Below are 27,674 nucleotides of genomic sequence, written 5' to 3' on the forward strand. Positions count from 1 at the left end.
TTACACTTTACAGAATAAAAATGAAGTGAACCCAACAAATCTGAGTACCAAACTATATTTATTGTATACAGTAGTAAAAGACCACAAATAATGTACAAATCAGTAGAGAAACAAATAACATGTCAAAAGACCTGGGCCCCTTGTAACTGTTTTTTTAGCTAATCCTGCTCAGATGGAGGTTTGTTTTTGGGTGGGAAAAGTGTGCTCTCGTTTGACTGAAACCCCCAACAAAAAACAGAGCTGATGGCCGATTATGAGCGATATAGTTTCCATTTTAGATGTACTGAACACACAAAAATACACGGGGGGGGGGGGGGGGGGCATGCCATCTATTTTCTAATAATAAAGGGTACATTTACATTAAAAGGGAGAGACCGTGCAGTCTTAAAATCAATTATATCTGCATGGTTTAAAGCTGTGTAAATGTTTATTCCCATTTAACAGCATGCCCAACTTAAACTGAAGCTTTGGAACTAATGAGACCCCACCCCCACCTCAATACCTGCACCTCCCTCATGTCAACTATTGTTGCAATTGAGCTACATTTATTGTCGGCCATTTTACATACACAGTAAAACAAAACAAAAATACACTTACACAAATGAAGTGAGGTTTTCACAATAATATACTGACTATTGATCCATATCCTCTTCTTACTGTGTGAATAAATACTTGGCGGTACGGAAGCAGTCTCTCCCCACTGGACATGTGGAAACCAAAGAATAAGCAACAAAGCGAAAAAATACAGTCCAGACTTCCTTTGGACACCTTGCTTGGTCATTCTAAAGTTGTGGTACTTACATCCATTCTGATACGTCTGTACAGAGTCAGATCTTAAACAAAAACAAATAAAGCCGTTTAGCAAAAAGCAGCTAAAAAGCTAAATACGTTGATGGCGGCAGGGTCACACGTGCTGCCCTAAAAACTAGCCCATTCCAAAAACACTCGTTGGCGACAAAGTTGCTGTATCGTTGGTCCGAACCCGACGCTCAGAAAGTGTCAGGGAACCCCGAAATAACCCCACCCCCATCTTTTTTAAAATTACATCACGACGGCCGTAGCTTAGGTGAATAATAATACAGTAATAATAATAATAGCTGAGAGGAGTGATGGAAAAGGGTGGGTTTGAGGGTTTGAGTGTGTCGGGTCTGTCAACAGGGTTGAAGGGAGCTTAGCAGCGGCCGCCCGTCTGCTGCTGGAAAACGTCTATGGTGTCTTCATCTTCCATCTCCAGCTAGAAGAAAACACGTGTGTGCCGGATTAGTTTCAGAGTCCAAATGACAGCATTAGGCTTTCGTTTAATGATTTTTGTTCTTGCTCGGTAACATTTTTATACTTGTATGTAAGGGCGGGTGATCGATTAATTGAATTCTTGGGTCAAACTGTTTTCCCCCGTTTTTTTTTCTTGGCATAGTCGAAATTTCAAAGCACATTTTTCCAGGATGCAGTCAATGTTGTAAGGAAGCAGCACATTTTATTCAAGTTAAACTGAGTAACAGTTGTTACAAGGGATGTAACGCTTTACAGAAGTCACGGTTTGGTACGTACCTCGGTTTTGGGTCACGGTTCGGTATAACAGGAAAAACAAAAAGTCCCAAAAGTTAAAATTGCATTTTTTATTTTATTTTAGCAAACAGTAATGAAGGTATCAGTTTGTCCAACATAGCGTCATTTAGAACTTTTAGAATGACCAAAGATAACTTGGCATAAAATGCAGATGCACATAAAAGTACTCAAGCTTTATTTGAATTTTTTTCCTTAAAAAAGAAAGAAGAAAAAAAACAAATCTTTATTGTCAGAGATAGCTGGTATGGGAGGTTTATCCATCTTTTTATCATCAATATTATTATTATTGTTAGTGTGTATTAAAAAAAAAATATAAATATATATATATATATTTTTTTAAATAAATGTTATATATGCCAGGTCAGCACTGAATAGTAAGCAGAATGGCTCCCTGCAAACACAGCATGTTTGTGTTCCATTGAACAAGCTCAGATTTCACACAAAGTACATGTTGGGACTGCATTGCACAAGATCATTGTTTTAGTACCCGTACTTTTATTTTTTTGTTTGAGTGAGTCAAATCAGTTTGACAGGAGACGCAAAACGTGGCGCGAGTGAATATTACTGACATATGTAAACAAACGCAAATGCAAATGACCATTTATCAAGTGTGGGGGGGCGGGGGGGGACTATCATGTCCGTTTGTTGTCATGACAATTTTTTTCTCCGGTTTATTTTTTATTATTGTAATTTTTTTTTACTGTCGGCTGGCAAACTGATTTAGGCGCATTACTGCCACCTGGTTTGGAGTGCGGATACTGCAATGAAGTTGCGTATTTGTCGTCTTGAGTATGCACCGAACCGTGACGTCCGAACCGTCTACGAATACAAAACCAGTTACACCCCTAGTTGTTACACATTCAAGGAGAGACAATTCGTGTTAATTTACATCGTTTGCGTTTCTATTCATTCAAGGGGGAACAAAATCCCAGCCCTACTTGCCGACACCAATTTTGACAACTTATTAAAAACTGTTTTTACCGTTACCGTTTAATCCTGGATACGAAAACCATTTCAATGACTGTACTTCCTAAGGGATTATTCAAGTTGGTACTCGAGGTTCCACTGTAACTGACCAGAGTGTCAACAACTTAAAATGCGAGAGGTTTACTTACCTGCGAAGGCGTATCAGTCTCGTTGATGGGCTGGCCGTCAAACCTGAACCTGATCTGCCTTATTGAGAGTCCCTGTATGAAGGAGAGAAAAAAAAAAAATCGCCCAAATGGCAATGAATTGGACATCTTCAGATCAGAATTAGGCCTCTCCTAAATATGGATATGTGCCCATTTGAGTGCAGTGTAAATGTGTCTCAACGTTAATAAAAGTGAAGACAATGCAAGAAACAAAATGTGGCAGGCCAGATCTGGCACTTGAGCCTGGCAACTGTGATATCAAAAATGTATGGGAATTGGGCACTTGGCCTAGCAATGTCAATTCAGCCAATGAGCCAATTCCTTCAGTCTTGCACCCTTTCGTCCTTTTATACACCCTTGCTTCCTTCCATATAAATTTTCTTTATGGCATTTTACCTTCTTTCTTTCTTTTCACCCCCCCCTTTGCACCCTTACTACATCCTTATATCCTTCCTTTAATAATCCTTGCCTCCATCTTTCCTCTTGGCCCAGCCTGTATTCTGTCAATTTGTGGGTTTCAACCCCACCAAAAGTAGTTGAATCTCACCTGTCGTTCGCAGTACGCCTTCATGAGTTTACTGAGGGGTGTGTGCCTTTTGATTTTGAACTGGACCACCGAGCCATCCTGTCCCGCAACCTTGAGGTTGATGTGGTCGTTCTCGGTCTTGACGCCCTCCTGCGCATGTCCAAGGTCGGGTAGACATTTTGTTAAACAAACATTTTGTTAAAACATTATTCAGCGAGCAGAGGAGAGAGACAGCAAGCTAATTTAGCATCGCCATTTCATTTCCATTTACCCCTTACATACTGTACGGTTCAAACTTGACCCATTCTGACATCTGAGAGCAACAACAAAAACAGCCCCATTGTATTTTTTATTCACCCTGAAAATTGATGACTACATTGAACAAAAATACACAACAATCAAACAAAAAAGTAATACTTTGCTAAAAGGTTTCATGTATGTGTTAAATCAACAAAAAAGTGATAAACTTAAAACCATAAATGCCATAAATATGTATTGTTAGAGGGAGCTTGAAACGGTCCAGAGAACTCTCAGAGTTCCCGCCACATTAGCCCAGCTTCCCGCAGAAACATGCACAGGGTTATGAAAGGTCATGGAGAAAAAAAACGGAAAAATCATGGGGAAATCTTGAATTAATTTTAAAACTGCCCAAGGATGATCATACAAACTAAAAATAAGCAAGTCATACAGAGGTCAGGGGTTGCCTTGAGAGAAGCGCAGGATTTGCACCAGCACACACAAGAAACTGCAGTGTTGGAAATGAAAATACACTTCACATTGTTTAATAAATAATAAGCACCGATATGGACACATTTTGAAAACACAAGTTAATTGATTGATAATGGCAATTAGCATAAGGATATTATTGGCTACTTGTATATAAAACAATCAACAGTATGTAAGGGTTAAGAGGAAAACGTGAAACATAAAACGTCATTCGCGGAAAATATAAAAAAAATAAAAATAGCGAAGGCCTCAAACGACAGCCTCATAGCCCCAATGGCGCTAACGTTAGCATGTTAGCGTCGAGGCTAGCAGGTGGAGAAGTCAGCCGTTCTCAAACCATGCAATTGGGCGCCCGGCTAAACACGCCAATAGGCTCGTTTCGTCGGAACATACTACAACAACCACCGGGGCGAATAAAAAGCGAACCATTACGACTCGGTAGCCTGAAACATGAAGTTAATTTGGTAGCATCTGCTAGCCGTAAACCTATTGTGACGGCGAGGGTTTGCGGCATTTGCGCATAACGCGTGGTACCGTTTCGACAACCCCTCCAAAACCAAGAGAAAAGTCCCAAAACAATATTTTTATGATTTAAATTACTTTTTCATATGTCGGGAGTAGAACCTTCAGTTATAGGAATTAAGCATAAATAAGAACCGGCACCAAGTCTCATTCATTTGCGAAACAAACACTGCGCCAATTGAGAGAAACGTGCAAAAGCCAGGCCATTTTCCCATAGCACAAAAACGCTTCCACAAGCCATCACTTTCTTTTTTTAAACAACCTCAAATCTCACCTTTGGCTTTTCCTCTGACATGGCTGCCGGAGTTCGTGTGATTTTAAAGGAAGAGAGGAGTTTTAAAAAATGCCGGTTGAATGTGTGTTTGTAATGTTATTTTATTTTGCCTTCCTGCCGCCTTCTGTCCTCGCTTCTCCTCCTCCGGTGACGGGAGCGCGCGTCGACCCGCTCTTGCAAGAAATGATTGGATGTCTGGCGACACGTGACCGCTAAGTCGTGGGAGCGCGGAGACGGGAGCGCGCTGCCACCCTCAAATCCACGCCCACGCGCACAGGGAGTACCATTGGAGTTGAGCCTCATCTTAACTTGCCATGGAAAATTACCAGAAACTTTAGACAATTTGTCATTCCTTTGTAAACCTAATGTTTAGATATTAAATGATGTTTACAGTCCATGTAAAGCAAAAATAAATGTGTTGTGAATTGAGCACACCCAAGAGATGAGTTTGTTAACAAATCTGAAAAAAAAAAGAAGTGTGATTGGCTGATGACCAGCCTAGGTTGTGTACACACTGTCAGTGTTTATTATAATGAGATGTATTTATTGCTTGTGTTTGTTGGAAAACAACATGTGAAAGGTTTCAACACACACACCTTTGCCTAACAAACAAAACACAAAATATGAGTGGTGTCAGTTTTAGACTTTTAATTCCTACAGTACATGCGTCATTACAAGCAGGATCAACAACTGAGTGACTCACATTCACCTTAAATTAAGAAACATTTTAAAACCAGACAAAAAGGGGGAAAAATACTTCCCAATGCTACAATTCTAAACCGAGCAGCTGCTCATATCCGTTCAAAGATGCAACGGATTTCCTTCAAGGAATGGTTGTTCAGGAGCCAAACAGAACAATAAAATAAAAATAATACAAATGGAAGACTGGATATAGGCCAACAAACATTGCATATGGTCATAAAATATACTGGGGGGGGGAAGTGAATCCACTCCATAGAAAATTAATTTACAACAGGTGTCACATGTAGCTTGTAGTACCTGCTTTTGAGGATGTTAAAGTAGTGCACGGGAACCGTGTAGTGGAAAAATTGGCAATAGCATTCGTTTACAGCTGCTCGGCTCATCACGCAACACTCGTCCTCATTGTGGCTGAATGACATCAGAGGCATCTGCTGCACAATCATTAAATGGAAGTTTAACATTAATTCATTGCTGCGTTAATAATAATAATAATAATAATAAAAAAAGAAGGGTTGGTTCAATAAAGTCCCGGTGTATGAATCCTCTCATCCAAATCGGGAATAGGGATTTGATCCACTTAAGCCTAGCGGGAAACGCACAAAGTGAGGATTGTCAGTATTGTTAAAAAAAAGAAAGAAAGAAAAAAAAAAGCATCCATCAACCAAGCAAGAGGCCTCACCGTATTTCTTCCTGATATCGTCATGTCTTTGTTTCATGTCGGCCCGCCTGCAAAGACAATATCAATGACAGAACATGACCACAAACTAAAAATAATAATAATGTGACGGGCACATGCTAGATGATCTCAACCAAAAAATAATGTTGCCTGGAACAATTCTGGTAGTCATAAATGGGACGTGGTGAGATACTTATTATTTTAACGTACAGTTCATGCGTCACTGCAGTGCCTTTTTGGAACCCAGGTCAGAACTTAATGCAAACGAACCTCAGACATTTGGATATTCTCCTTCAAATGTACATTCATACAATCACACCATGACCCTTGAAGGCAATACTCAATATTCCATTATCATTCATTTGTTTCCTCTTTTCTCTCTCTAATGTATGCGACGTATGTTACTGTTCTGAAAAAAAGGAAAATTGTGCCTTAAAAATATACATTGTGATTTTTACACAATAGTTTTCGTTACCTTTCTTCCTGATTGGTTCTTGTCTTATTCCCCTGCCTCTCCATCTTGGCCATGAACCTTGACGATCTGGCACAGAAAAAGATAGAATGAGCTTACAATTTCATCGTCTAACACTTTACAAAGAAAATAAAATATTGCTATATTTACAGCCACAATGTTTTAAATCCCCCACTTCTAGACTAAAAACGTTATGGCATATATATATAGTAAGTGTTAAGGATTCTTCAAGCTGTTTTGTGTGATGCCACCGTCGGCCCCCCCTCTGACTCCGCCAGTGGTTATTGTTGCTGTCATCATGCGATGAGGTACAAATTTAATTTGTTCCTCGACCGGGCTTGTATGCAAAACACTCATCTTAAATAATCTTTCCCCATTGAAATGAATGGAAAGTCCGTCAATTCGTTCCAGTGTCCCCAAAAACAAGGTGTTTTTTTTAAAGAGAAAAACACAGTATAATATTAAAAATTGCCAATTGACAGCTTGTTTGAACCAGTGTGGTTCTTGTGTAAATTGCTTTCAGATAACCGACTTACACTGTTGAGAACTGACTTGACTTTTTTGCAGAAAAACGACAATCGCTAGCTAAGTGTACATGACCAGACTTACCCAAAGTTTTCACACTTGCAGCAGCAGAACAAACAGACGAGCAGGCCGATGATGATAACGGCACCCAGTACCGCAAGCGTGATGATCAAGTTCTGGAAGTTAACTGGAGCGGCGGAGAAAGCGTAAACATACGTTGAGTCACATTTTTAACAGCAATAAAAGGAGTTGGATAGCTAAGGTCACCAAAACATATTTTTGCAAATATATCCGTGGCCTTTATGCTAAGTGATATACATGCTTACCAACTGACTAACATTTAAGGGAATGGATTATAATTTCAGCATCAGATGACACTTTTCAAAATAAATAGGCAATTAGCCATGATTTCAAGTCAGGTTAGCCATAGCGTACCTGGCTTCAAGCCCCGCTTGGACCACATTTGAGTACTTTAGTCATTTATCTTTCAAGTTACTTCATAAGCACATGCATTCAAGTCTTAGCTTTCAGCTAATAGCATTCAGCATTCCCACGCAATTTCTGCAGAAATTGCACTTATTCTAGTCTTGCTATATTATATCTATTTTTATTGCTTCTGCATTCTATTTTTGTTTTTGTTTTTAGAGAAAGTTCTGCCTCGGGCGCTGTCAGATGACTGACTCTTTCACCAATCAATGGCGGCAACAACAGCGAGTGACTCACAGTCAGAAGAGGCAGAACACTTACTGCCCTGTGTGCCAGACGGGCACTCTTGCATAGCGGTACATAATGTTAACTAGTGACCAGCAAGTGTGTGTGTGTGCGTGTGTGTGTGTGTGTGTGTGTGGGTGTGCGTGTGTGTGTGTATTGTGCCAGTGTATCATCTTACTCCAACACAGGCCCCAGCGAGCTTCATTGAGCGGACAAAGTGAATGCGGTGGCAGGATGGTCCTCACTGGATACGTCACACACGTCTTGGTTGTGATACACCACAAACACTGCGTGAAAAAAAAAAAAAGAGATTGATTAATACAAAATGATTCATGACTACTGAGGAATTTAAAAGATTGACAATAAAGACGAAGGTGGAGGAGGAGGGTGGAACAGAATGAGATCAGTTAGTGCTCAAACCGGTCGGACGAGTGCGGACGTGGTGGAATTTGGCCTCTTTCGACTTCCTTTACACGACACAAAACAAACCAAATAAAACAAAAGCTTCCTTCGGGATTGCTTACCGATACGTTGTTCAGACACCGCTCGCAGCTGGTCCCATTCATGGACTCGCAAACTGTGTCGGGAGAAGATTAAAAACAAATAGTGTTGACATTTTTCTCGTCACCAGACAATGTAACAGCAACGTGTAAATAACCCCGATAAGCTCGTGGTTGTCACATTCACCACAAATGATTCTTATGGCCGATAACATCAAACTGATCTCAAATAAGGTCCTGGATAGGGAATATCTTGCGTCTCTGAATCGGCTGCCATCGTTGTTAATGTTTACCTCCCTTCCCAAGCATTTACGCTGCTTTGTTCTGCTTTAGAAGTCCCCAAGATCTCAATCAATTGATCAAGATTTCATCCGCTGCTGGTTTATAAGGTTGAAAAAAGTAACACAGAAGAATGTACAAATGATCTGTTTTCAAATGTAGGTAGTAAAAGTAAAATGGGGTCAGAAAACAAAAACAAAAACAAATACTCAAATAAAGTACATGATGCAGCAACAAAGTATTTGTACTTCGTTACTTCATATGAGTGCCACGACAAAATGAGGCCCTTTGGGTGATAAATCCTGCTCATCCTATTGGGAATTTCTCCATGGAGACAAAAGTGTGGAGGAACATTTTTTTGTTGTCTTCAAGGAGACGTTGCCTACTAAGCTGTAGCTTGCTTCAAGGCACATTTTCTTACAGGTCAGCTATCCCAAAATGAACCCATAAACTATTTAAAACAACAACAACACTTTTTAAACTGTCCTCTTAAAAAATAAACTGTGTGTTTGTATGGCGCTACATAACACTAGTATTTTCTCGTAAAAAGAGGAAATAAAAAATGGGAAGTGAGAAGGAGAAACTTGTTATATCGAAGAAAGTAGACAAGCAAAAACATGGCGTGAGTTTAATTGTTCACGTTTGGAGGTTTCGACACCAAAACTAACAAACCAATGTGTTCAATAGCTTTTACGTACATTTCTTCTTCTACCCTCATTAATAAGGACACTGACGCCCAAACGACTTTATATATTTTGATTCAAGCTAACGCCGCTAAATTGACTAAAAAGAAAAGAAAAAAAGAAAAACTGTTTGTTCTTACCTACACCAGGTGCGGCAGTTTGGGCTAAAATTGTCGTCGAAGAGAACGCAAGAAGGAGAACAACTGGGACCAAACTCCTTAAGTCCATCTCGATCATCCTGATATCCCTTCGTTACTTCTGTGTAAATAATTCCAGTGAGTGTGTTGGAAAAAGATCGACCGTCTCCTTCGGGTTCTTAACGAGAATTTGCCGAGAGGAACCAGTCAGAAGAGAATCCAAAATTCTGGCACGCACACACAAGAGGAGGCGCGTGTGACTACTTTCCAGTGAGGAAATGCAAATGCCGATGACATTTTCAATGCGTCATCCAATTAAAAATATGGACAATTATTTTGTTTTTTGTTTTCATAAATGTTCATAGTTTTTGCATAAGAAAATCATAGGTTTTTGTTCGGATTTTTTTTTTTTTTTAGTATCAAGCAAATATACAATAAATTTAATTTAAAACGTAAAATAGAGAATTTAATTCGAAAATGCAATTGTAATTTCGTCCCTCTTTAAAAAAAAATAAATTGTCATGTCATGTCAAGCAGGGGCGTGCATCCATAAGATATTGTCATGCCTTAAAATGGACAAACTGCAACGACGCAATAATGTTGCAACAACTCATTAAAACAATGTTAAACCATAAAGTCCCGATGATGAAAGTGTTTACATGACTTGAATGTAAATTATATCAGTCACAAGAAATCCACTTACATCAGACGGCAATTCTCATAATTTATTAAAGCATATTTTTAAAATTCAGTTCAAAATAAAAAATAACACACATATCACTCTCTTTCTCTTTTTTTGTCTCAACAAGAAAAATGTTTAAAGGTGATAATAAGCATAACATGAAAATGTAATAATAATAATAATAATAATAATAATAATAAAACCCACGCTGGCCGCCTGCGGCTAATGGCAGGACATTTTTCCCCCCCGTCACCCCACCTGGGATTGCGTTCTGCTGAAGTTCCTGTTGGATTAAACATCAGAGACAGACAGAAGTGTAGCGCTAGAACACATACAACAGGTGGCTTCAGGGTCCTATAGGTTGCTATGGCTTTTTCAGTTTTGCACTCATTTATTGCCAAAAGTTCAAGCGGGATGGAACCCTTCTTTTATCAGACAGTGTGCAATGCATCGTGGGCAATTCTGCAGCTATTACTCAACACATTGAAGTTCTGTAAGGTCATCTACAGTGGATACAGAAAGCGAGGATGCCTCAAACTCACCTCCCCCCTTCCGAAGGGTTCTTGAAGGTATAGCCTCTCTTGGGGTTTTAAGAGGTGCTCAAATTTTGGGAAGACCAGAGCCCAGACTTAAATTTAAAAAAAGGAAACATTTGAAGTGCTTCCGCATTAAAAAAAATATTTGCAAATATTGACAAAAGGTGCTTCACCAAATTATTTGTTTAATGTCACCGGATTCTCCTAACATATTTGTTGTTTTTCCAACTGAAATATGCAGATTGTAATTTACATATTAAAAAAAAGAAGTCTACAAATTGGGCGTGTTTATTTTCTGGATCCACTGTGGTTCTATTCTGTTGAAATAGGCAGAGTGAAATATTACAATGGAAAAGTCAATATTCTCTGATAAATGGAAGGTTTTGACCTCAGTATTTCTCAAGTTGAAGATACAGCCAACCTGCTGCTAGACGACAAAAATGGCCTCGACCTGTTGTGTTAGTGTCACATGATGCGATGACATCACTGTCCAAACATACACACATACCAGCACTCATGTTATGCAAAATCCATATTTCTGTCTCTTCACAGTTTCGTAGATATCATATTTCCTCAAATAGTGGCCCGAGGTGGCGTTATGTTACTCAACTGCAGGATGGGTGGAGGCGCATAGCTCCCAAGAACAACAACATTGCGGAGCGGGTACATCTCAATCTACTGGAACTACATACCGATGGTTGCTGCTGTTTTGGTTAGCAATAGAGCGGAATTGGGCTGAACGATAGCATCGATGAACTGCAGCAACTACCGATTCACTCACATTAGTTTGTCTTAAGCGGATCACAACGACAACATGCTGATGCCATTATTTGAGGAAATATGATATGAACCTTTTGAATCAGCATTTTTTTTCCTAAAATATACAACGCAGCCCTCCTCCATCAACACACTCATCAATAAATTATGTTAATAAATACATAAGCTCATCCCCCCCTCCCATTTAAAATCCCCATGCTCTTCTTTCTTCCCCTTTAACGCACGATCACAACACCATCGTTTGCTTAGTCATATAAATACATCTCATTCCCGAGGAATTGTTACTTCTCTTCGTTTCTTTTCCAATATAATGTGGTTTAGAATACAGGGTGGTACACACGCACACACAGCACTTATGTATTAGCGTGGGGGAGGGGTGGGGGTTGTTGTACAGTAATTGCAGTACCAAAAAGTCACATGGAAAAACACATACAGACTGACTGGTGCACTTATATCATTTTTGTTATAAAGAAAAAAAAACTGCATGATCAGACAAGTGTATACTAATAGAGTAAAAACAAAAACAAAACAGCACACTCTAAAAACAGTTTGGTCAAAAGTAGTCCCATTATAGATAAAAAATGGACCCATCCACTTTATGGGTCAATTTGACCCAAAGGTTGTTTTATACAAAATGATCAAATTTTTTGACCCAAGTAAAGGATCTGACCAATATTTATTAATTTACACTAAAAGACCCATTTCTTGACTCAAAGTTGGGTCAAATTGACCCAAGTAGAGGATCGGTCCATTTTTGACCCATAGTTGGGTTATTTTTGACCCAACTGTTTTTAGATTGTAAATTCATCCAAACATTGTGTTTCTCTGTGATTCACACGAATAGCACTGCCAGTGAATGACACCCTTTAAATTGCTCATATCTTACACTCTCGGGATGTCACATGGCCTTTAGTGTAGATTCTCTATCGGTTGTACAGTGCTGGGACCACCCAAAATTCAATAATAACTCTTATTACGTGACATACAGTACAAAAACAACACAACTTGCTTCAGTTTGTGTGTGAATATGCAGTCAAAGCGCACACCATGTGAGTGCAATGCGTTACATCACAATGGTGGTCTTCCTTGATATCATTCCCAAGCATTCCAATCAGCTTCCATTTTGGCTGTAGTTTCTTTTTATGGCCACACAGTGGCACTGGTGAGTGAATATCTTCTTTTCTGCCCCCTTGTCCGAAAAGAAGAGACCCCACCCCCCCAACGACAGATGTGATAGAAGTGATGTCACGTAGAAAAGACACCGAGCGACAAAAGCAAGCAAGAATTTAACACTGTAACTTAATAATTTGCGATGGGGTGAGGACGAATGCACGAGTAGAGAAAGGCTCATGAACTTTAAGCAGAATGTCTGGCAGTGCAACAAAGGGGGGCACCCCCCTCTCCCATCCTCCATCCTCTGGGTCCGAGGAGGTAGCCCCCATTGGTGCTGGGAATTTTTGGTGGGTGAGACCACGATCCTTAAATGGGAAGGTTACTGGGTCTTAAGATGAAGACCTAGGAGGTAGCCCAAAATTGGTCCTGAGGTGGTGGAGTCCTAAAAGGGAGCCATACCCTGGGGCCTCAGGGGAAGCCCCTCCCTGGTTTCTGGAAGCAAGCCCCACTGACTGCTAGGAGGTAGTTCCCCTAGATCCTGGGGTTGGGTTCAGAGAGGGACCTCACCTCCCCTGACCAAGTCCTACGAGATAGCTATCTTGAGTCCAAGGGGCTGGTATCCAGGAAGTGAGCAATACCCTGGGTCTTCAGAGGTAGCCCCTCCCTGCTTACTGAAGCAAGCCCCCCTGAGTCCTAGAGGTAGTTCCCTCGATCCTGGCTTTAGGTTCAGAAAGAGACCTCACCTCCCCCCACCAAGTCCTAGGAGCTAGTTATCTTGAGTCTCAGCGGTTGCTGTCCTGGAAGAAAGCAAAACCCTGGATCTTCAAATAGACCAACTGGTTCCTGGAGGTGGACCTGGATGAGAGGTAAGAGGTAGCCTGAACATGGTCCTGCAGCGGTTTTCTTGAGAAAGACCGTCCCTACATCCACAGATCTTTGGGGGATCTAGAATGTAGAACCCAGGTACAGGATGTAACTTCCAGTCTGCAGGTTTTAGGATTGGATTCAAGAAGGGACGCCCACCACCAGGTCCTAGGAGGTGGGTTCTGGGGGGTGGGGCTCCCAGATGTGAGCCCTTCTCCTTGGTCCATGGAGGCAGACCTCCTAGGTCATGTGCGAAAGACCATCCTCAAATGTTTTAATGTATTACCCCCTCCTCTTCAGCCCGAGTTCTAGGAGAGAGGCCCTGTGAGTCCTGGGTCAGAGTAAGACAGGACAACTGATGGGTGCTTTGTGCTTGAGGCCAACAAGGAAGAAAATCAGAGCATTTGGACTTTGCTCGAACATCTACATGCAAGGACTACAAATGGGGTAATGTACTGTATGAGAAAGAACTGTCCTCCAAAAATCCAGGTTCATGTGTCATGCTTGAATGAAAAAAAAAATCCCCAAAAGTACCCAATCCGGTCTGACCGATCCCTGTGGCTTCAGGGTCCACTTTCCACGCTAGGCAGGGACTGATGCGACTGCCTCTGTCCAGGATGCGCATCGTCAGCCGGTGGGGAAAACCGATGGCTCTGATTGGGCCAAAGGCAATCAACTCACAAACGAACTGGCGACGCTGGTGACGGACATGATGCTGCAGCGTTTTTTCACCATCATGTTAATATAAGCCCGCATGATCTTGGTGATCTCGCCAACCTAAGGACACATTTTAGTATTAGAGGACTGAGCGCTAAAAGGATGAAGTAAAAAGGAATTCAATTCACCAGTGGCGTCTCAAAGAACATCTCCCTCTCATCCACGATGATCTTGTAGGTGCAGAGCTGCGACGCACCAAAGAACGTTATGTGCTCGTACTGGAACATCTCCAGAGGTTTGGGTTCGCCTCGCTTGTACACGGACACATTGTCCGCGCTCACTCCCAGCCACAGATCATGAGGGAAACCGCCTTCCTTACACTAAAGAAGAGGAGGTCACATAAATAGATTGCGAAAACATATTCGCTATTTGCCATCGGTACCTCCACGTCAAAGAGAGTAGATCCATATCCGGGCCACTCCTTGATGATGCTCATGTATTTGAGCATAGCCTGGTGCTGCGCCATGCCCTGCAGCCGCGTCCACTTCTCCAGCACGCTGGTGCGCGTGGCCGATGTCTCCTCCTTAACCCACATCTCCAGCATCTGTTCCTCTTCCACCTGAAAACACAAATTACATTCAGTGCCATTGGCGGCTATAGACGTAAAAAATCCATTGATTTGTGGGTTATTTATTTGACCCAAATTTATGGACTAAAGACCTCAGAAAGTTGGGTCAAATGAATAACCTAGACAAACCAATTTGGGGGTTGTTTTGTGATGTGAGCTATTGATTTAATTTGACCCAACTTTTTGGGTTAAATAACTAAAAAACTTGGGTTGGTCCATTCTTGACCCAATTTGGGTTATTTTGGCCCAGCTATTTTTCGAGTGTACTTCAGCCATGTCCAACTGACTGATCAAATTGCAGACATTGAAGGACTGTACGCTCTAGTTTCTGCTCCTCACTAACCTTCTGTTTCTTCAGCGAGCCCGTCTTGAAGCTCCTTCTCAGCGTGCCGTCGAGGAAGCTCGGCGTCTTGCGTTTCTCGACTGCGACGCCAACACCGCCCGGACCTCCCGCGGCTGCTTTACCGTCAGCTGTGCCTCCTCCCGCCGTAGCGCTGGTGGAGTGTATGATACGGCTGCGGAGACGTCCGATGGGATAGACGGTCCCCAGACTCCATCCGGCACGGCCCGCCCCATCACCGTGGAGATACTGCAGACGCAAGGAGGCCAGGTGCTGCAAAGTCTCCTCGGATGCCGGGAAGTGTCCGCTGATGAGCGACTCGTGGGCCTGGGTTGCAGAGAGAGGAAGAGGAAGTGAGGTGGCAAACACAGACCACATCTGATGGCAGATACACTACTTGGACAAAAGTTTTCCTAATCGGAGAACAGTTAGGTAGGTAGGACGACTGGTCAGTAAGTGGGTAGGAGGTCGAGTAACCCACCTGCTCAAACATGAAGGCAAACTCCACTCCTTCTTTGTTCATGCTCTCCACATCCAAGAAGCAGTAGAGCTTGAAGTACAGCTTCCATTCTCCTTCTTCCTCCTCTTCCTCACTGCCAGAAAGTCTGGAAATAAAACACCAAATCAGATTCAGTCAGCTGGTTTGGTTTGAGTTGGATGGTAAGATGGTTGGTTGGTTCTTTGGCTGGATCAATACGTTCAGTCAGTCTGGTTGGTTGAGTTCATTGACTGGGCCGTCTGTCATTTAAGTTGTTTGGCTGGGTTCAGTTGTTTGGTTGGTTGGTCAACGGGTCAGGTTGGTTGCATTTGCCAGTCGAATTGGTTGGTTTGATTAGTTACTTAGTCAGCCGAGTTGATTGGGTGGGGTAAGTCAGTTGTGTTGAGTTGGGCGCGTTATTTATTTAGAACGGTTTCGAACTTAGAATGGTCAGTCAATCATTTGGGTTGGCTGAGTTGTTTGGTTGTGTTAGTTAGTCAGAAGGGTTTGATAGGTGGTTGGGTCAGTCAGTTGGTCAGGTTGGGAGGTTGCATTGGTCAGTCTGTTGTGTTGGTTGGTTATTGAATTAGCTTGGTCCTGGTTGGAAATTGGCCATGTTGGCCAGTTTGGTAGCTCGGTAGGTAACTCGTTATGTCAGGCGGTCGGTTAGTCGGATTGGTCTGGTAGCATAAGTTGGTTGGTCAATAATTCTTACTGTATACAGCTCATGAATTCAATTTCATTAAACTGTGTTGATGGAGCTAATGATACGTTTAAGTAGTGTACATCTAACTTAGTGCTTTGTCCATAAAAATGTTCTTTGTCGTGCAGTTTAATTTTGTAGAACGTGACAAACTGTACCTTTCAAATTTGGCTAGAACATCCGCCACAATGACTCTGCTCTCCAAGGCTCGATCCGTCACAGAATTGTGCTCAAAAAGAGAGAAAAGGTTCTTGCTGTCCTCCATGGCCAAGCCTCGGATCAACTTCTCGACAACCTTGAGCAGAAACATTTTAGTGTTCTCTGCAGATTCCTTAACTGTATATTTTGCGTGTTAAGTGTATGCGCACCTCTCCGGCCGTGGTGTGCGAGTTGATGGAGATCTTGCAGGACCCCCCACCGTGGCAGTACACGGTGGTGCTCATCTCCTGCCTCACCAGCAAGGCGGCAATCTCCTCCTGAGAGGGCACAAACTCACGAGTCTTGGTCTTCTTCAGGGATTCTCCGATGAAAGCGGCGTATCGCTCAATCTCCGTGCTGGGGTAACGTTCGCGTACCCTAAGGCAGATGCGCACTGGCAGTTTAGATATACAGTTTACAGGAAGGAAAGTTGGTGGGGGGCTTGTCAAACAACACACCTCTTCAGGTGGAAGCGGAGATATCGGAGGATAACGCGACTGGGGAGAAAGGTGCAGCTCATGCAGGTGAGGAGGTGCCAGTGCGCCCGGTTGGCTGGGCTGTTGGGTTGAGGCACATGATTGGTCTGCTTGATCACCTGACAATAAACCTGAGAAACACAACAGAATGATTTACTGTTAGGTTGTTTTTTTGCTTGCTTGGTTGGGTTTATCAGAGGGTGGGTGAATGTCTAGGTTCAACGTAATTGGGTTTACTTGTTGTTTGACTGGGTCGGGCACTCAGTCTCGTTGGTCTGGGTTGGATTGGGTCGTGTTAGCTGTGTATTTGTTTGTTTGGTTAATTTGTTGGGTTTGTTGGTTGGTTGGTTGATTGGGTAACTGCGTCTGTTAGGTTGGTTTGGGTTGCGTTCGGTTGGTTGATTGACTGTGGGAGGTGGCATGTCTAGGTTGAACTGCGCTGGTTGGTTGATTGGGTTGGTCAGTCAGTTGGCTGTGTTGGCTTGGATCATGTTGGTTTTTTGGTTGATTGGCTAGCTGGTTGGAAGGTTGGTTGATTGGGTTGGTGCATGTCTGGGTTGGACTGGATTAAGTAGGACAGTCAATCGGACTGGTTTGCTTTGTTTGGGTCATATTGGTTGGTTGGTTAATTGGTTAATTGGCTAGTTGGATTGGTTGGTCGGTGAGTGGGTGCATGTCTGACTTGGACTGGATTTAGTTGTTTTGTTTGTTTTGGTTTGGTCTGTGGATGGGTTTGCGTCTGCCTTATCCGGGTTGGTTGTGCTAGTCAGTCTGTCAGGTAGGTTGGTTGGGTACATCAGTCATTTGGGTTGATCTGGATTACTGAGTCTGGACCCAAAGTACTAACCTCTTCCCTGAGAGGACGCAGGTCCTGGCAAGTCTGTAGAATGCCCTGGATGATGGGGACCGTGTCTGCCAGTGTCTCCATCTCCTGCAGCGAGTTGAAGACCCGCACCGCCTCGTCCTGCAAGCTAGCATAGCCCTGCTGCCTTTGCACTGCACAAACATAGGGGAATTGTCACAACTGGTCAGACCGTGAAGTTGTTTTCAAAGGGAAAACTCACAGCTGGTGACCTCGCCGTATGGCAGCGGCAGCAGCGGCGAGTGTAGAGGATGCTGCGTGTATCTGAGGATGGGGTTCCTCCTGTACATCTGCTCCACTATTTCGGGATTCACACTGTTCTCCTGTTAACATCACAATAGGTTCCAAACGGCCCTTGGCGTTAGCCCATCGTTCAATTATTACTTACCTAACAGTGTCAAACACGGTTTTACCTTGATGTCTCTGATGAGCTGCAGTGTCGGGGTCTCAATGGGGGTCTTGCTGTCAATGACGCCTTGTATGGCGCCTGTCCATCTCATGGCCTCATTCAGCATTTTGGTGTAGAGGCGATAGGAATGTTTCCTACCATACACGATGATGTTCCAGTATCCTACAACAAAGATGGCCATAATTAATAATAATAATAACAATAATAACAATAATACTTATTTTTTTATCAGATAAGGCAATTGAGAACAGTTTTTCATTAACATAAAGGGTGTTTCTACTTTCTGGATTTAAAAGCATTTTTCTCACCTGTCTCCCTGTGCACTCGGTCGTCCGGCTGGATGACGGAGCAGAGCGAATTAAGCACCAGCGTGCCCATTTTGGAAGAGTTGCGCTCTGAGCTCTTGTAGTAGTCTAGTGAGTTGTGCGTGAGGACGAACCAGCGCTTTTTCAGCTTCAGCGATGCGCTCTTGGCGTTTGTCTTCACCTCCTTCTGGAGCCAACCTTGAAAGGCGAACAGACAAGAGGGCAAGATAAGTACTGAAAACATGTGCAAAGACTAACAAATCTGTAGTATTGAATAGTGGAGATATAGCGTGAATCTGTTTTTCACTATTTCAGTTATTCTGACTGTCTTGAGCGTGGCTAAAACCGTGTCCACTGTCCAGTGACATATTTACAGCACTGGGCATGAGTCCAACAACCCCCCACTAAGAACTTACTTATCTACTTAAAGACAGTAATACATTTACACAAAAGTAATGAAACATAGAGATTCAATGGCTGTGTCACCTCGAACGAGGAACTCGTCGATCCTGGCGTCGCCTTTGGGCTTCTGCAGCAGACTGATCCAGTGATGCATCTCCTCGGGCGTGTCGCTGTTGCAGTGGATCACGCGGTTGGCTGTGATGATCACGAAGGAGTTGGGCCTGGAAAACAGCACCAAAGTGCAAAAATCCAACTTAATGTTGCCTAAATGGTCAACTTTGCTTTGAAGCCAAGAAATAACAGACAAAAATTGATATTTTGCATTGTCTTGTGCTATTTTTTTAGACTCAGCTGCTACATTAGGTAAACCTGTGCAATCGAATGAGATTTGCCTTTTGAAGAGTAACGCCGATTTCATTTAGCAACATTATTATCGTTGTAAAGGGAGAGTAAGCGAAACAAAAAAAACCTTGCTCTGGAGATCCTTAACTTTCACCTAAGTTTATGAATAATAAAAGATAAAATGAAAGAAATTAATTACAAATAAAAACATTATACAATGAAAGAAAGTAATACAAAGTTTAATTGTAAATTTAAAAAAATGCAAAAAAATTCAACCATAAATCCTACTTTAAAAATGTATAAAAAGTAAAATATTTTTAAAAACATTTAGAACTATATTATTTATTATATTTTGTTTGTTTAAACAAACGAGACTTTTTTTTGTATTTCTATCATTTAAAAAATAAATAAAACGACATAAACAACATAAACATAAACAACAACATAAAACAACAATTTAATTAATTAAAAAAATAAAATTCTAAATTTAAAAATGTAAAAAAAATTCAGTAGTAATGTAGGAATTATGAACGACAAAATAAATAACTTCCAAAATAAAAATAAAAAATAAATAAAAAGAGAAAATGCAGTACAGTAGCATAAATGCGACTCACCGATCAGGATTGTCCGACGCACAGACGGAGTCAATCAGGCCCACGTCAAGCGTGCCCTGAGGTCAAAACATTAATAACACAAATGAATAGAGTCCTATGATGTCACTCTCAAAAGGTGATGCACCCCTGTACCTAATGTTGTGACCAGCTAGTGTCTACTGCTTCCTTGTAGCAATGAGGGAATTGTGATCAAAGAAAAAAATGTTGTTTAGGGACTGACCACAGCGTTCTTGGGGTTGGCCTGCTCGTGGGACATCTCCAGAAGTTGCTCCGGCGTGCAAACCCGTACCTTACTGAGCACATTAAACCATCCGCTACGCATGAACAGAGAAAATGATAGATAGTTAGCATATAAAAGTCCATATTTTACATGAGTTACATGACAAGCTTCAGCGGTCTAAATGTTGGGAACTCAAACCAAAGTAGCACCGTGTACAGAAATAATGAGAATCTTGTCTCACCTTACGCAAACATTTTATGAATGACAACATGTACGTTTAATTCTACCTTTGCGCCATCTAGTGGTATAGCATTTAACTGTTCTGCCTGTCAATATATGTCGCTGGCATAGCTCGGTGGGGGGAAAAATACATTTAATTACTGTTGTAGTTGACAAAACTTGCAAGCGGCAACCAACCTGGCGTCCTCTGGTGACTCTGCAAAAACTTGGTAGGTCCTCTCATCCGTCACGATGTTCAGAGCGTTTTCCTTCTCGTGGTTGTCGACGATCTCTCTGAGCACACAAATGCAACGTTAATGTTCCTACTCCTCCCTGAGCTGTCATCTTATCATGGCGGAGGTGTTTGTGTGTCCAAATTATTGGAGCTAAGTTGTCTGGGGCTTTTTTTTAATTTTTTTACCCTAGGTAGTACCACAGTTCAACAACCACCTTTAAACACAAAATGTGGATGTTTTTGTTTTTTTGTGTCTTACTTTGCAGCCCGAATGTCGATGGTTCCCTTCAGCTTCTCCTCGCTGTCGTTGTCGTAGTACATCAGCTTGCTGTCCCTCAGCACAAACCAGCGCATCTTCCAGTTTCTGATCAGAGACAAACCGTTCGATTTCATGTGGATTAACAAGACGGCTTCTCTGAAGCCAACAAGAAAACACTTATTAATTACAATTTAATCCGTTTTTGAGTTACCATTTATCAATGTATTCGACAACAAACAGATTCAATAGTTTGCTTTGTAGATGATGATATCTCAATCATACAATGTATAGTAAAGTTAAGGTAACTTAATGTAACAAACTGACAAAAATATTTGTGGAACTAATATTTATTTTAAGAATAAAAAACAAACCACCAAAATGTTGTTATTTAATTTTTTGCAGGTTGTAGGTAGTAGTTAGTTTAGTTTTTATCATTTATAATTTATTTTGATCTTTTCAAATTTGTTTACTTTCTTTTTCAAATTTATTTTACAGTTTACTTTCCTTTTTTCACCCCCCCCCATTTTATAAAATTTATAATTTAATTTAAAAGAGTGTTGTCAAGGAGATGAAAAAAACACATTCATATACCCTTCAAAAAAGTAGAGTATATATTTTTTCTCTTTTGTTTATTTAGTTTATGAAAACATAAATTAATTAATTGATCATATTATATATTAAATATGATACAGGATTTTTTTCCCACTGGATTTTGGTCAGAAGATGTCTAAGTTTATGATTAGACTTCCATAAAACATTGACAACGCTTTTTGCTTTATTTATTTAACTATACTTTTTTTTATGAATCATTTTTTTCTTTTCGGAAGTCAAAGGTTACACTTTCATAAACGCTTCAATAAATGTCTTTGTTCATTTTTCATATTGTCCTTATTTCTGGTAATATATTTCTGGTAATATTTTTCTTCTTTTTGCTTAATTTAATGAGCAAATGTCCCAACTTGTTGAAGGCAATTATATTACTTCTGGTAGGAACTAATATTTAGATTTTTCTCTCTCTCCATTTTTCAATTGAAAAAAAAAAGTCATTTTTTACTGGTTGGAAGTATTAGAAGTTGTTCATCACACTTCAACAAATAAGATACATTTATCCCAATCAAAGAAGGAGCCCTACATTATAGTACACATTACAAACTCCCAAAATGCAAACATGTGACCCACGAAACACGCATGGTAACAACTACAACAACCTGCGCGAGAGGGTGGATAGGCCTCCTCCTTTCTTATAGAGCCAGCCCGACTTGAGGGACTCCTGCTTGGAGCGGAACCACATGAAGGTCTCGTCCTTGAGCACGCACCAGCGCCTCCGCCAGGGGATCATCAGGCCGGCTGCAGGAGGGAGGAGACGGAATCAGAAAAGCGTGATGATATAAAGCGAGTTGAGAAGAAGTCTCACCTTTCATGTAGAGGTAACCGTGGAAATATGGCGGCCCGTTGCCGTTGAACAAGGTCACTCGTCCGTTCGCGGCTTCTTCGTCGGTGTCCATCATGCCGTCGTGCTCGTCGTCGCTGCCTGCGTACTGGAGCCGTAATAGTCACACGATTGAACGAAGGCGAAGTATCTATGTGAGTATGAGTCGCGGCGAACTGGAGTGGACTAAGTCCATTTTTGTCATTTTCAATGCACAAATAAATAGTGAAGACTTTCAGATTATTATTAATGATTATTTTTTCCTATTCTAGTATTACATGTGTACACGTACCGTAAACTTACGCGTGTGACTGCACATGCCTGTGAGTGTCTGTCCTCTAAGTCTACACAAAATCATTCTGTTTCAAATTATTTACTTTTTCTGGTCAGAAATAAGGTGGGGACAAATGTTTATTTCAAAGTTTTCAATCTTTCAGATTGTCTTTGTTTCCTTTTTTTCTACCTTGTTTGACTTGTTTCATTTTTTTCTGGTCAAACTGTTATTTATATAATTAAATGTTTTTCCCTGCATTTTTGTTGTTGTTGCAGTTTATCAAGTTTAAATGAATAATTTCCCATTATCCTATTAGGTCAAAATGAATATCATTCTTCTCTTTTTTTATTATTCCTCCAATTTTCATTGTTTCTTCATTAATTTTTTTCTCCTCTTTTAACTGACCAGAACTTTCTATTATTAGATGTCTCTGTGCACGTGTTTTATTTTTTTTACTTTAAATAAGATTAAATAATAAAGTCAGTTGAATTTAGTGAGTCCTAAGTGTATAAATGGTACGGAACAAAAGAGATTAATATATATTTTCCATTATTTTTTCTGGGACTTGTCCCCCTTTTAAAAAAAAAAGTATTTTTCAAGTCATTTTCTTCTTCATTTTATCTGTTAAGAGAATTCATCTTTTTTTTTCCTCCGTATAATTCTTTCTGTTTCTGCATGCACATGTGTAATGTGTGTCCTCACAGAGTCGGAGCTGCCCCGGTAGGACTCGGCGCTGACGCTGGTACAGGTGGACTTGCGCGGGTGCTCCTCGTCAGCGGCGGCGGCGCTACCCCGGTTGCTGCCCGACACCGAACTGTCGTCGCCGGCCGTCACCGAGCCCTCCTCCTCCTCTTGGTCGTAGTCGGACTCGGTGTCGGCGGGCATGCTGTAGATGGGCTCCTCGCCATCCACCAGGCTGTCCGCCACGCTCACCTTCCTCTCCGGCTCGGCCTTCTGCCCCTCCGGCGGGAGCGGGGGAGGAGCGGCGGGTACCATCCCCTCGGCGAACGCCGGCGGCGGTGGAGGGAGGTGGGCGAATATGGCCTGATCCATGGGGGTGTCCGTCTCAACCGGAGGGGGGAAGTCAGGAAGTGGGATGCACTCCTCCTCGGCGTGGAAACCCTCATCCACCTCCTCGTCCTTTGACTTGCTGGGCTGTGTGGCGGTGGCAGCCTAAGCATGGCCCCACCCCCCCCACCTTTTTTTAAAAGATTTTCAAAGAAAAACAACAATATAATAATAATTATAAATGAGCTAGACTCACCTGGGCGGCCTTGGGAGGTTGGGCCTCGCCGTCAACCTCGGCCTGCGCCGCCTCGCCCAGAGCGGGATCCACGCCGCCGAAGTTGAGCAGGTCGATGAGGCCCGTGGCCTTGCGCGAGGCCTCCTTCTTCATGCGCTTGAGCTCGGCGTCGCGGCGCAACTGCAGCTCCTGCTTGGACGACTCACACAGTTGCGACACCTCGTCCTCGCGCTTCTGCTGCAGACGCTCGATCTCGCGCTCCAGCTGAAGGATCTCCTCCATCTGACGCGCATTGTCCTGGAGAGGAGGGGAGGAGATTGTTTCGATTTTTTGATGTTCAAGTGGAATGGAGTGATAGTGGCCAAAGTATTTAGATTTTAAAGGCATATCGGCAGTAAGTGCTTCCTCCACCAAGATTCTGGAACATGATACTAAAGCTTCATAAGAAGATCTCCAACAAGCACGTGGTATGTTCTCTCATCATGCTGGCAGAACGAACATTTGTGCTGAAGACTGAAGACCAGCGACTGACAGTGTAGCTGTCACTGCCGCCAAAGAAATGGAGGGCTTCAGGGATCATATCTCTCGCCCATGCTCTTTAACATCAGTGACATCTCACAAAATATGGCACATGGTGTTTATGGAGGACCAAAAATGCCAAAATAAAAAAAATAAAAATAAACAAATGTGAAAATAAAGATGGATATAAAAAACATAAGTCAAACATAAAATATATATATTTTTTAATCTAAATGGAAATTAAAAACAAGAAAAAATATAAATTCATTAATAAATAAATAAATAAAAGTAAAAAAAACCATAGAAAAATAAAAAATGAGACTCAAAAAATAAAAATAAAAATAAAAAATGATGTGGAAATAAAAATATAAATAAATACATAATAGATTTAAAAATCAATCTCTAAATAAAACGTTGTGCTCTCATATTTATTTATTTCATGCTGCAGACTCTGTCAGCATGAAATGCATCATGAAACGTTATTCAAATGAGGGGGTGGTCCTAAGTGCTCCTGAAAAACTATAAAAACTTGCCTCAGAGGATTTATTGGTCCCCTCACTGGCTCCTTCCTGCCCCACGTCGCCGTCCGCCTCCTCCTCGCCCACCTCCTCCGCCTCCTTTTCTTGTTTCTTCTCTTCCTCCTCCTTCTTCCTCCTCTCCTCTCTGAGTTTGCGGACACGGGCTCGGGCCACTTGGCCTCGCCGGTGCCTCTGAAGCACGAGCGCCGCCTTGCGCTGGCATGCGAAGCGGCCTCGCTGGATGTGCCTGCGCAGGTGCTTCTGCAGCGTGACGGTGCTGGCGCGCACTCGCTGGAAATGTTTCCTAAATGACACAACTTTTTATTACAGTAGGAAAAAACATTATTAACACATTCACTGCCATAGACGGCTTTAGGCGTCAAAGATTCATTTTGAACGGGGTGGCAGCGAATGAGTTAAAAGTTAGTGATACGGGGGTCTTACTCGGCCGAAAAAGTAAGAAGGTGAGCTCTTATGATCATGGCAGCCTGGCGTCGAACTTCGTCGCGGTCTTTCTCCAAGCGTTGCTCAAGACACTCTTTCATAAACACCTGGTTCAGGAAATAGCAAAAGACGAAGTACAGATTAATTAATAATTAATAATAATTAATTAATTAATTGATGATGTTTGTTAGAAAAAACAACAACTTTTTTTCTTTTTTCTTAATTAATGGTTCAAAGTTAAATATATATTGTAAATATTTTTTTTTTAAACAAATAAACACATTTTATTAAATTAATCAAACGAAGAAATCTTACTTTGGTCTTCCCCAGCTGCCACTCCTTCTTGGTCTTGTCGTATTTAGTCAGAAGATCCGTTGTCCTCTTCTTGTCATCTCCTACTGTAGCTACTTTCTCCTTGTAAATGATCTTATACCTGCCAGGAAGAATGTATACAGGATGAAGCTATGCACTCATCCACATATTAATTTGAATCTGTCAAACATCAACAGATAAATACTTGTCTGCGCCAATGTTAGCGATGTACGACAAGCAATGTAAAAAAAAAAGCTATACTGTTGTTAGCTTGTTAGCCAAACTGCTAATGCTACTCTACTAACGGGTATAATGGCTACGCGCCTGTCCACATATTAGTAATTGGAATCCCTCAAAAGCTAACAGGCCATCTTTTGCTTATTCCAAGATAAGCAATGTACTTGTGTTATCTGTAATAGGATTGTTATATTGTTAAACAAAATGTTTGTTATGCTACTAATGTGTCGAGCGGCTATGCGGCCGTCTACTTACTCATTTGAATCCTTCAACAAAAATCCAGAGGCACACTTTTGTCTACAAGGTAAGTCATATAAAGTGGTACCTTGACTTACAGTGCCAATTTATTGCAGTTTGTGGGTGGAGCTATGCGGTCGGATTTAGAATGACTCACCGCAAGAAGAAGTCTTTGAAAGTTCTTCGGACGGGGAAACCGGCGCGTCGGATCTTGACGGTCTCCAGCATCCCCGAGTACCTCAGCTGGTTCAGGACGACCTCCGGGTTAAACACGTTGGGATTCTGCCAGCAAAAAAAGGAAGAAAAAAAAGAATGTTGAATTAATTTCAAGAGCTAAAAAAAAAGAAGCAAATTAATCTAATAGACATGAGGTAGGCGCAAACAAACCTTTTCCATGTTGGGCTTAATGCAGCGGATGAAGAAAGGATTGGATGCACTCAGAGTGGCCATGAGAGCATGCAGGGAGTCCTGCAGGATAGAAAGTGTCTTCAGATATGAGTTTAATTTGTTCCGTGTCCACAATCGTAACTCAAAACACTGTATCGCAAATTATTTTTCCCTTTTGAAATAAATGGAGCTGTCAATACATACCTAAAGAAATAAATAAAAACTAAAATAATTTTTTTTTAATGTTTGCTAACAAGGAAAATAGTACTCAATGATATTGTACTTTATAAAATAATAGAATAAAATTATTATTAGACACAATATAGGTTTATGAATAATGACTCAATGCTTCAATTCATTTTGCTACTGCTTCTGGTGTGCCTGCCTTGGACACCAGGGGCAGTAGCAAAATGAACTGATGATATTGATGCTAATCATTAGCATGTCAATGGCGTTTTCCATTATATGTTAGCATCAAGTTAACAGGGTCTTTCTTTCGGCAGTTGTTTGGCTGTCAAAGCAATAAATTGTCCATATCTCGAAAGCCACTACTATACAGCATTTGTTCATTTTTATTTTGATGATGTGTTGTAAAGCACACCCTGAATTGTGAGCTGACGGTGGGCTTGCGTCTGGCCGTTCCCATCTTCTCCTCGTTGTTCCTGCTGCCCACCTTCTCAAAAAGGTCATAGATGAAGTCCAACCTAAAAATATTGTGCAAAATGCAGACATAACCATTATCTGAGGACTTCAAAGCGCATTTTCGAAAAGATACCTAAATGACATATTTGGTCATGAATACATTTAGGTTTTTGTTTTTAAAAGAGTACCCATGAAAATATAATCAATTATAAAAAGTCTTAAGTAAAAAAATATTTTTTATTATTTTCAAATATTATTGTTATAATATTTGTGCTTTAAAAAAAAATGTCATAATGTTTGTGTATTTTTTATTGTTATTATTATTCAAACAAAACTAAATATGTTTATTTTTTAACACAAAAAAAAGCTCAAATTACAGTGCAGATCGCACTTAAGAAAATCTTTTTATTACATTTTTTAAAAATATATTTTTGGGGATTTATATTATTTGGTTTTACTGCACTACTGTATGGTTTTTAATTTGAATAAATCATTAAATATTAATCAAAGGCTCAATGCAGTAGGATTTTTTTTTCGTGATCTTGGCTGTGATTGTCACACACAAACCTACCTACCTGCTGTCTTTGAGCATGTTGAGGATGTCATCTCTGAACGTGTCTCTGTTCTTTTCTAGGATGCCTTTGACGTCATACAGGACCTGCAGCAGCACAAACGCAAAAG

General features: G+C 41.2%; 3 protein-coding genes across 4 annotated transcripts in view; all 3 read right to left on the reverse strand.

Annotated features, from left to right (window-relative positions):
- Positions 1-39: 39 nt before the first annotated feature.
- On the reverse strand, positions 40-4,925 carry sumo3a (small ubiquitin like modifier 3a). Its single transcript, XM_086095118.1, has 4 exons — positions 4,748-4,925; positions 3,247-3,375; positions 2,682-2,753; positions 40-1,234 (listed from the first exon to the last, which is right to left on the reverse strand). Exons 1-4 carry the CDS (start codon positions 4,766-4,768, stop codon positions 1,172-1,174), a joined length of 285 nt encoding a protein of 94 aa, XP_085951244.1. The 5' UTR covers positions 4,769-4,925; the 3' UTR covers positions 40-1,171.
- A 455-nt stretch (positions 4,926-5,380) lies between these two features.
- Positions 5,381-9,687, reverse strand: pttg1ipa (PTTG1 interacting protein a). Its single transcript, XM_086093993.1, has 7 exons — positions 9,436-9,687; positions 8,358-8,410; positions 8,012-8,120; positions 7,207-7,309; positions 6,601-6,666; positions 6,129-6,175; positions 5,381-6,032 (listed from the first exon to the last, which is right to left on the reverse strand). Exons 1-7 carry the CDS (start codon positions 9,530-9,532, stop codon positions 5,995-5,997), a joined length of 513 nt encoding a protein of 170 aa, XP_085950119.1. The 5' UTR covers positions 9,533-9,687; the 3' UTR covers positions 5,381-5,994.
- Positions 9,688-10,143: 456 nt separating this feature from the next.
- myo10l1 (myosin X, like 1) overlaps positions 10,144-27,674 on the reverse strand; it is a 40,570-nt gene continuing 23,039 nt past the window's right edge. The window contains exons 17-44 of one of the 2 annotated variants that reach the window (XM_086094631.1): positions 27,569-27,651; positions 26,953-27,055; positions 26,352-26,432; positions 26,122-26,246; positions 25,494-25,611; positions 25,179-25,285; positions 24,750-25,038; positions 23,719-23,994; positions 23,157-23,627; positions 22,166-22,289; positions 21,960-22,098; positions 20,752-20,856; positions 20,456-20,551; positions 20,039-20,132; positions 19,819-19,874; positions 18,947-19,083; positions 18,464-18,658; positions 18,160-18,317; positions 17,949-18,069; positions 17,732-17,880; positions 16,867-17,015; positions 16,579-16,786; positions 16,369-16,505; positions 15,511-15,634; positions 15,033-15,356; positions 14,504-14,680; positions 14,250-14,441; positions 10,144-14,181 (exon numbers count right to left, since the gene is read on the reverse strand). In XM_086094631.1, coding sequence (XP_085950757.1) covers positions 14,077-14,181; positions 14,250-14,441; positions 14,504-14,680; positions 15,033-15,356; positions 15,511-15,634; positions 16,369-16,505; positions 16,579-16,786; positions 16,867-17,015; positions 17,732-17,880; positions 17,949-18,069; positions 18,160-18,317; positions 18,464-18,658; positions 18,947-19,083; positions 19,819-19,874; positions 20,039-20,132; positions 20,456-20,551; positions 20,752-20,856; positions 21,960-22,098; positions 22,166-22,289; positions 23,157-23,627; positions 23,719-23,994; positions 24,750-25,038; positions 25,179-25,285; positions 25,494-25,611; positions 26,122-26,246; positions 26,352-26,432; positions 26,953-27,055; positions 27,569-27,651 — 4,443 coding nt within the window. In that variant the 3' untranslated portion in view covers positions 10,144-14,076. Of the gene's footprint in view, positions 14,182-14,249; positions 14,442-14,503; positions 14,681-15,032; positions 15,357-15,510; positions 15,635-16,368; positions 16,506-16,578; positions 16,787-16,866; positions 17,016-17,731; positions 17,881-17,948; positions 18,070-18,159; positions 18,318-18,463; positions 18,659-18,946; positions 19,084-19,818; positions 19,875-20,038; positions 20,133-20,455; positions 20,552-20,751; positions 20,857-21,956; positions 22,099-22,165; positions 22,290-23,156; positions 23,628-23,718; positions 23,995-24,749; positions 25,039-25,178; positions 25,286-25,493; positions 25,612-26,121; positions 26,247-26,351; positions 26,433-26,952; positions 27,056-27,568; positions 27,652-27,674 lie in introns of both variants that reach the window. The other variant, XM_086094630.1, reaches the window with a different exon arrangement.

This window comes from Leptonotus elevatus, chromosome 14 (genome assembly GCF_054856555.1).
Source record: "Leptonotus elevatus isolate MCC_2025b chromosome 14, RoL_Lele_1.0, whole genome shotgun sequence".
Lineage (NCBI taxonomy): Eukaryota > Metazoa > Chordata > Actinopteri > Syngnathiformes > Syngnathidae > Leptonotus > Leptonotus elevatus.

What these genes read in the sequence shown, in the direction of transcription:
- pttg1ipa (XM_086093993.1), bottom strand. Translation starts at nt 9,532, where the DNA reads ATGATCGAGATGGACTTAAGGAGTTTGGTCCCAGTTGTTCTCCTTCTT. An exon ending in AACTGCCGCACCTGGTGTAG is followed by an intron (nt 8,411 to 9,435) that starts GTAAGAACAAAC and finishes CTCCCGACACAG; the next exon opens with TTTGCGAGTCCATGAATGGG. An exon ending in AGAACCAATCAGGAAGAAAG is followed by an intron (nt 6,176 to 6,600) that starts GTAACGAAAACT and finishes TTGTCTTTGCAG; the next exon opens with GCGGGCCGACATGAAACAAA.
- sumo3a (XM_086095118.1), bottom strand. Translation starts at nt 4,768, where the DNA reads ATGTCAGAGGAAAAGCCAAAG. An exon ending in AGGCGTACTGCGAACGACAG is followed by an intron (nt 2,754 to 3,246) that starts GTGAGATTCAAC and finishes TCCTTCATACAG; the next exon opens with GGACTCTCAATAAGGCAGAT. An exon ending in AGACTGATACGCCTTCGCAG is followed by an intron (nt 1,235 to 2,681) that starts GTAAGTAAACCT and finishes GTTTTCTTCTAG; the next exon opens with CTGGAGATGGAAGATGAAGA.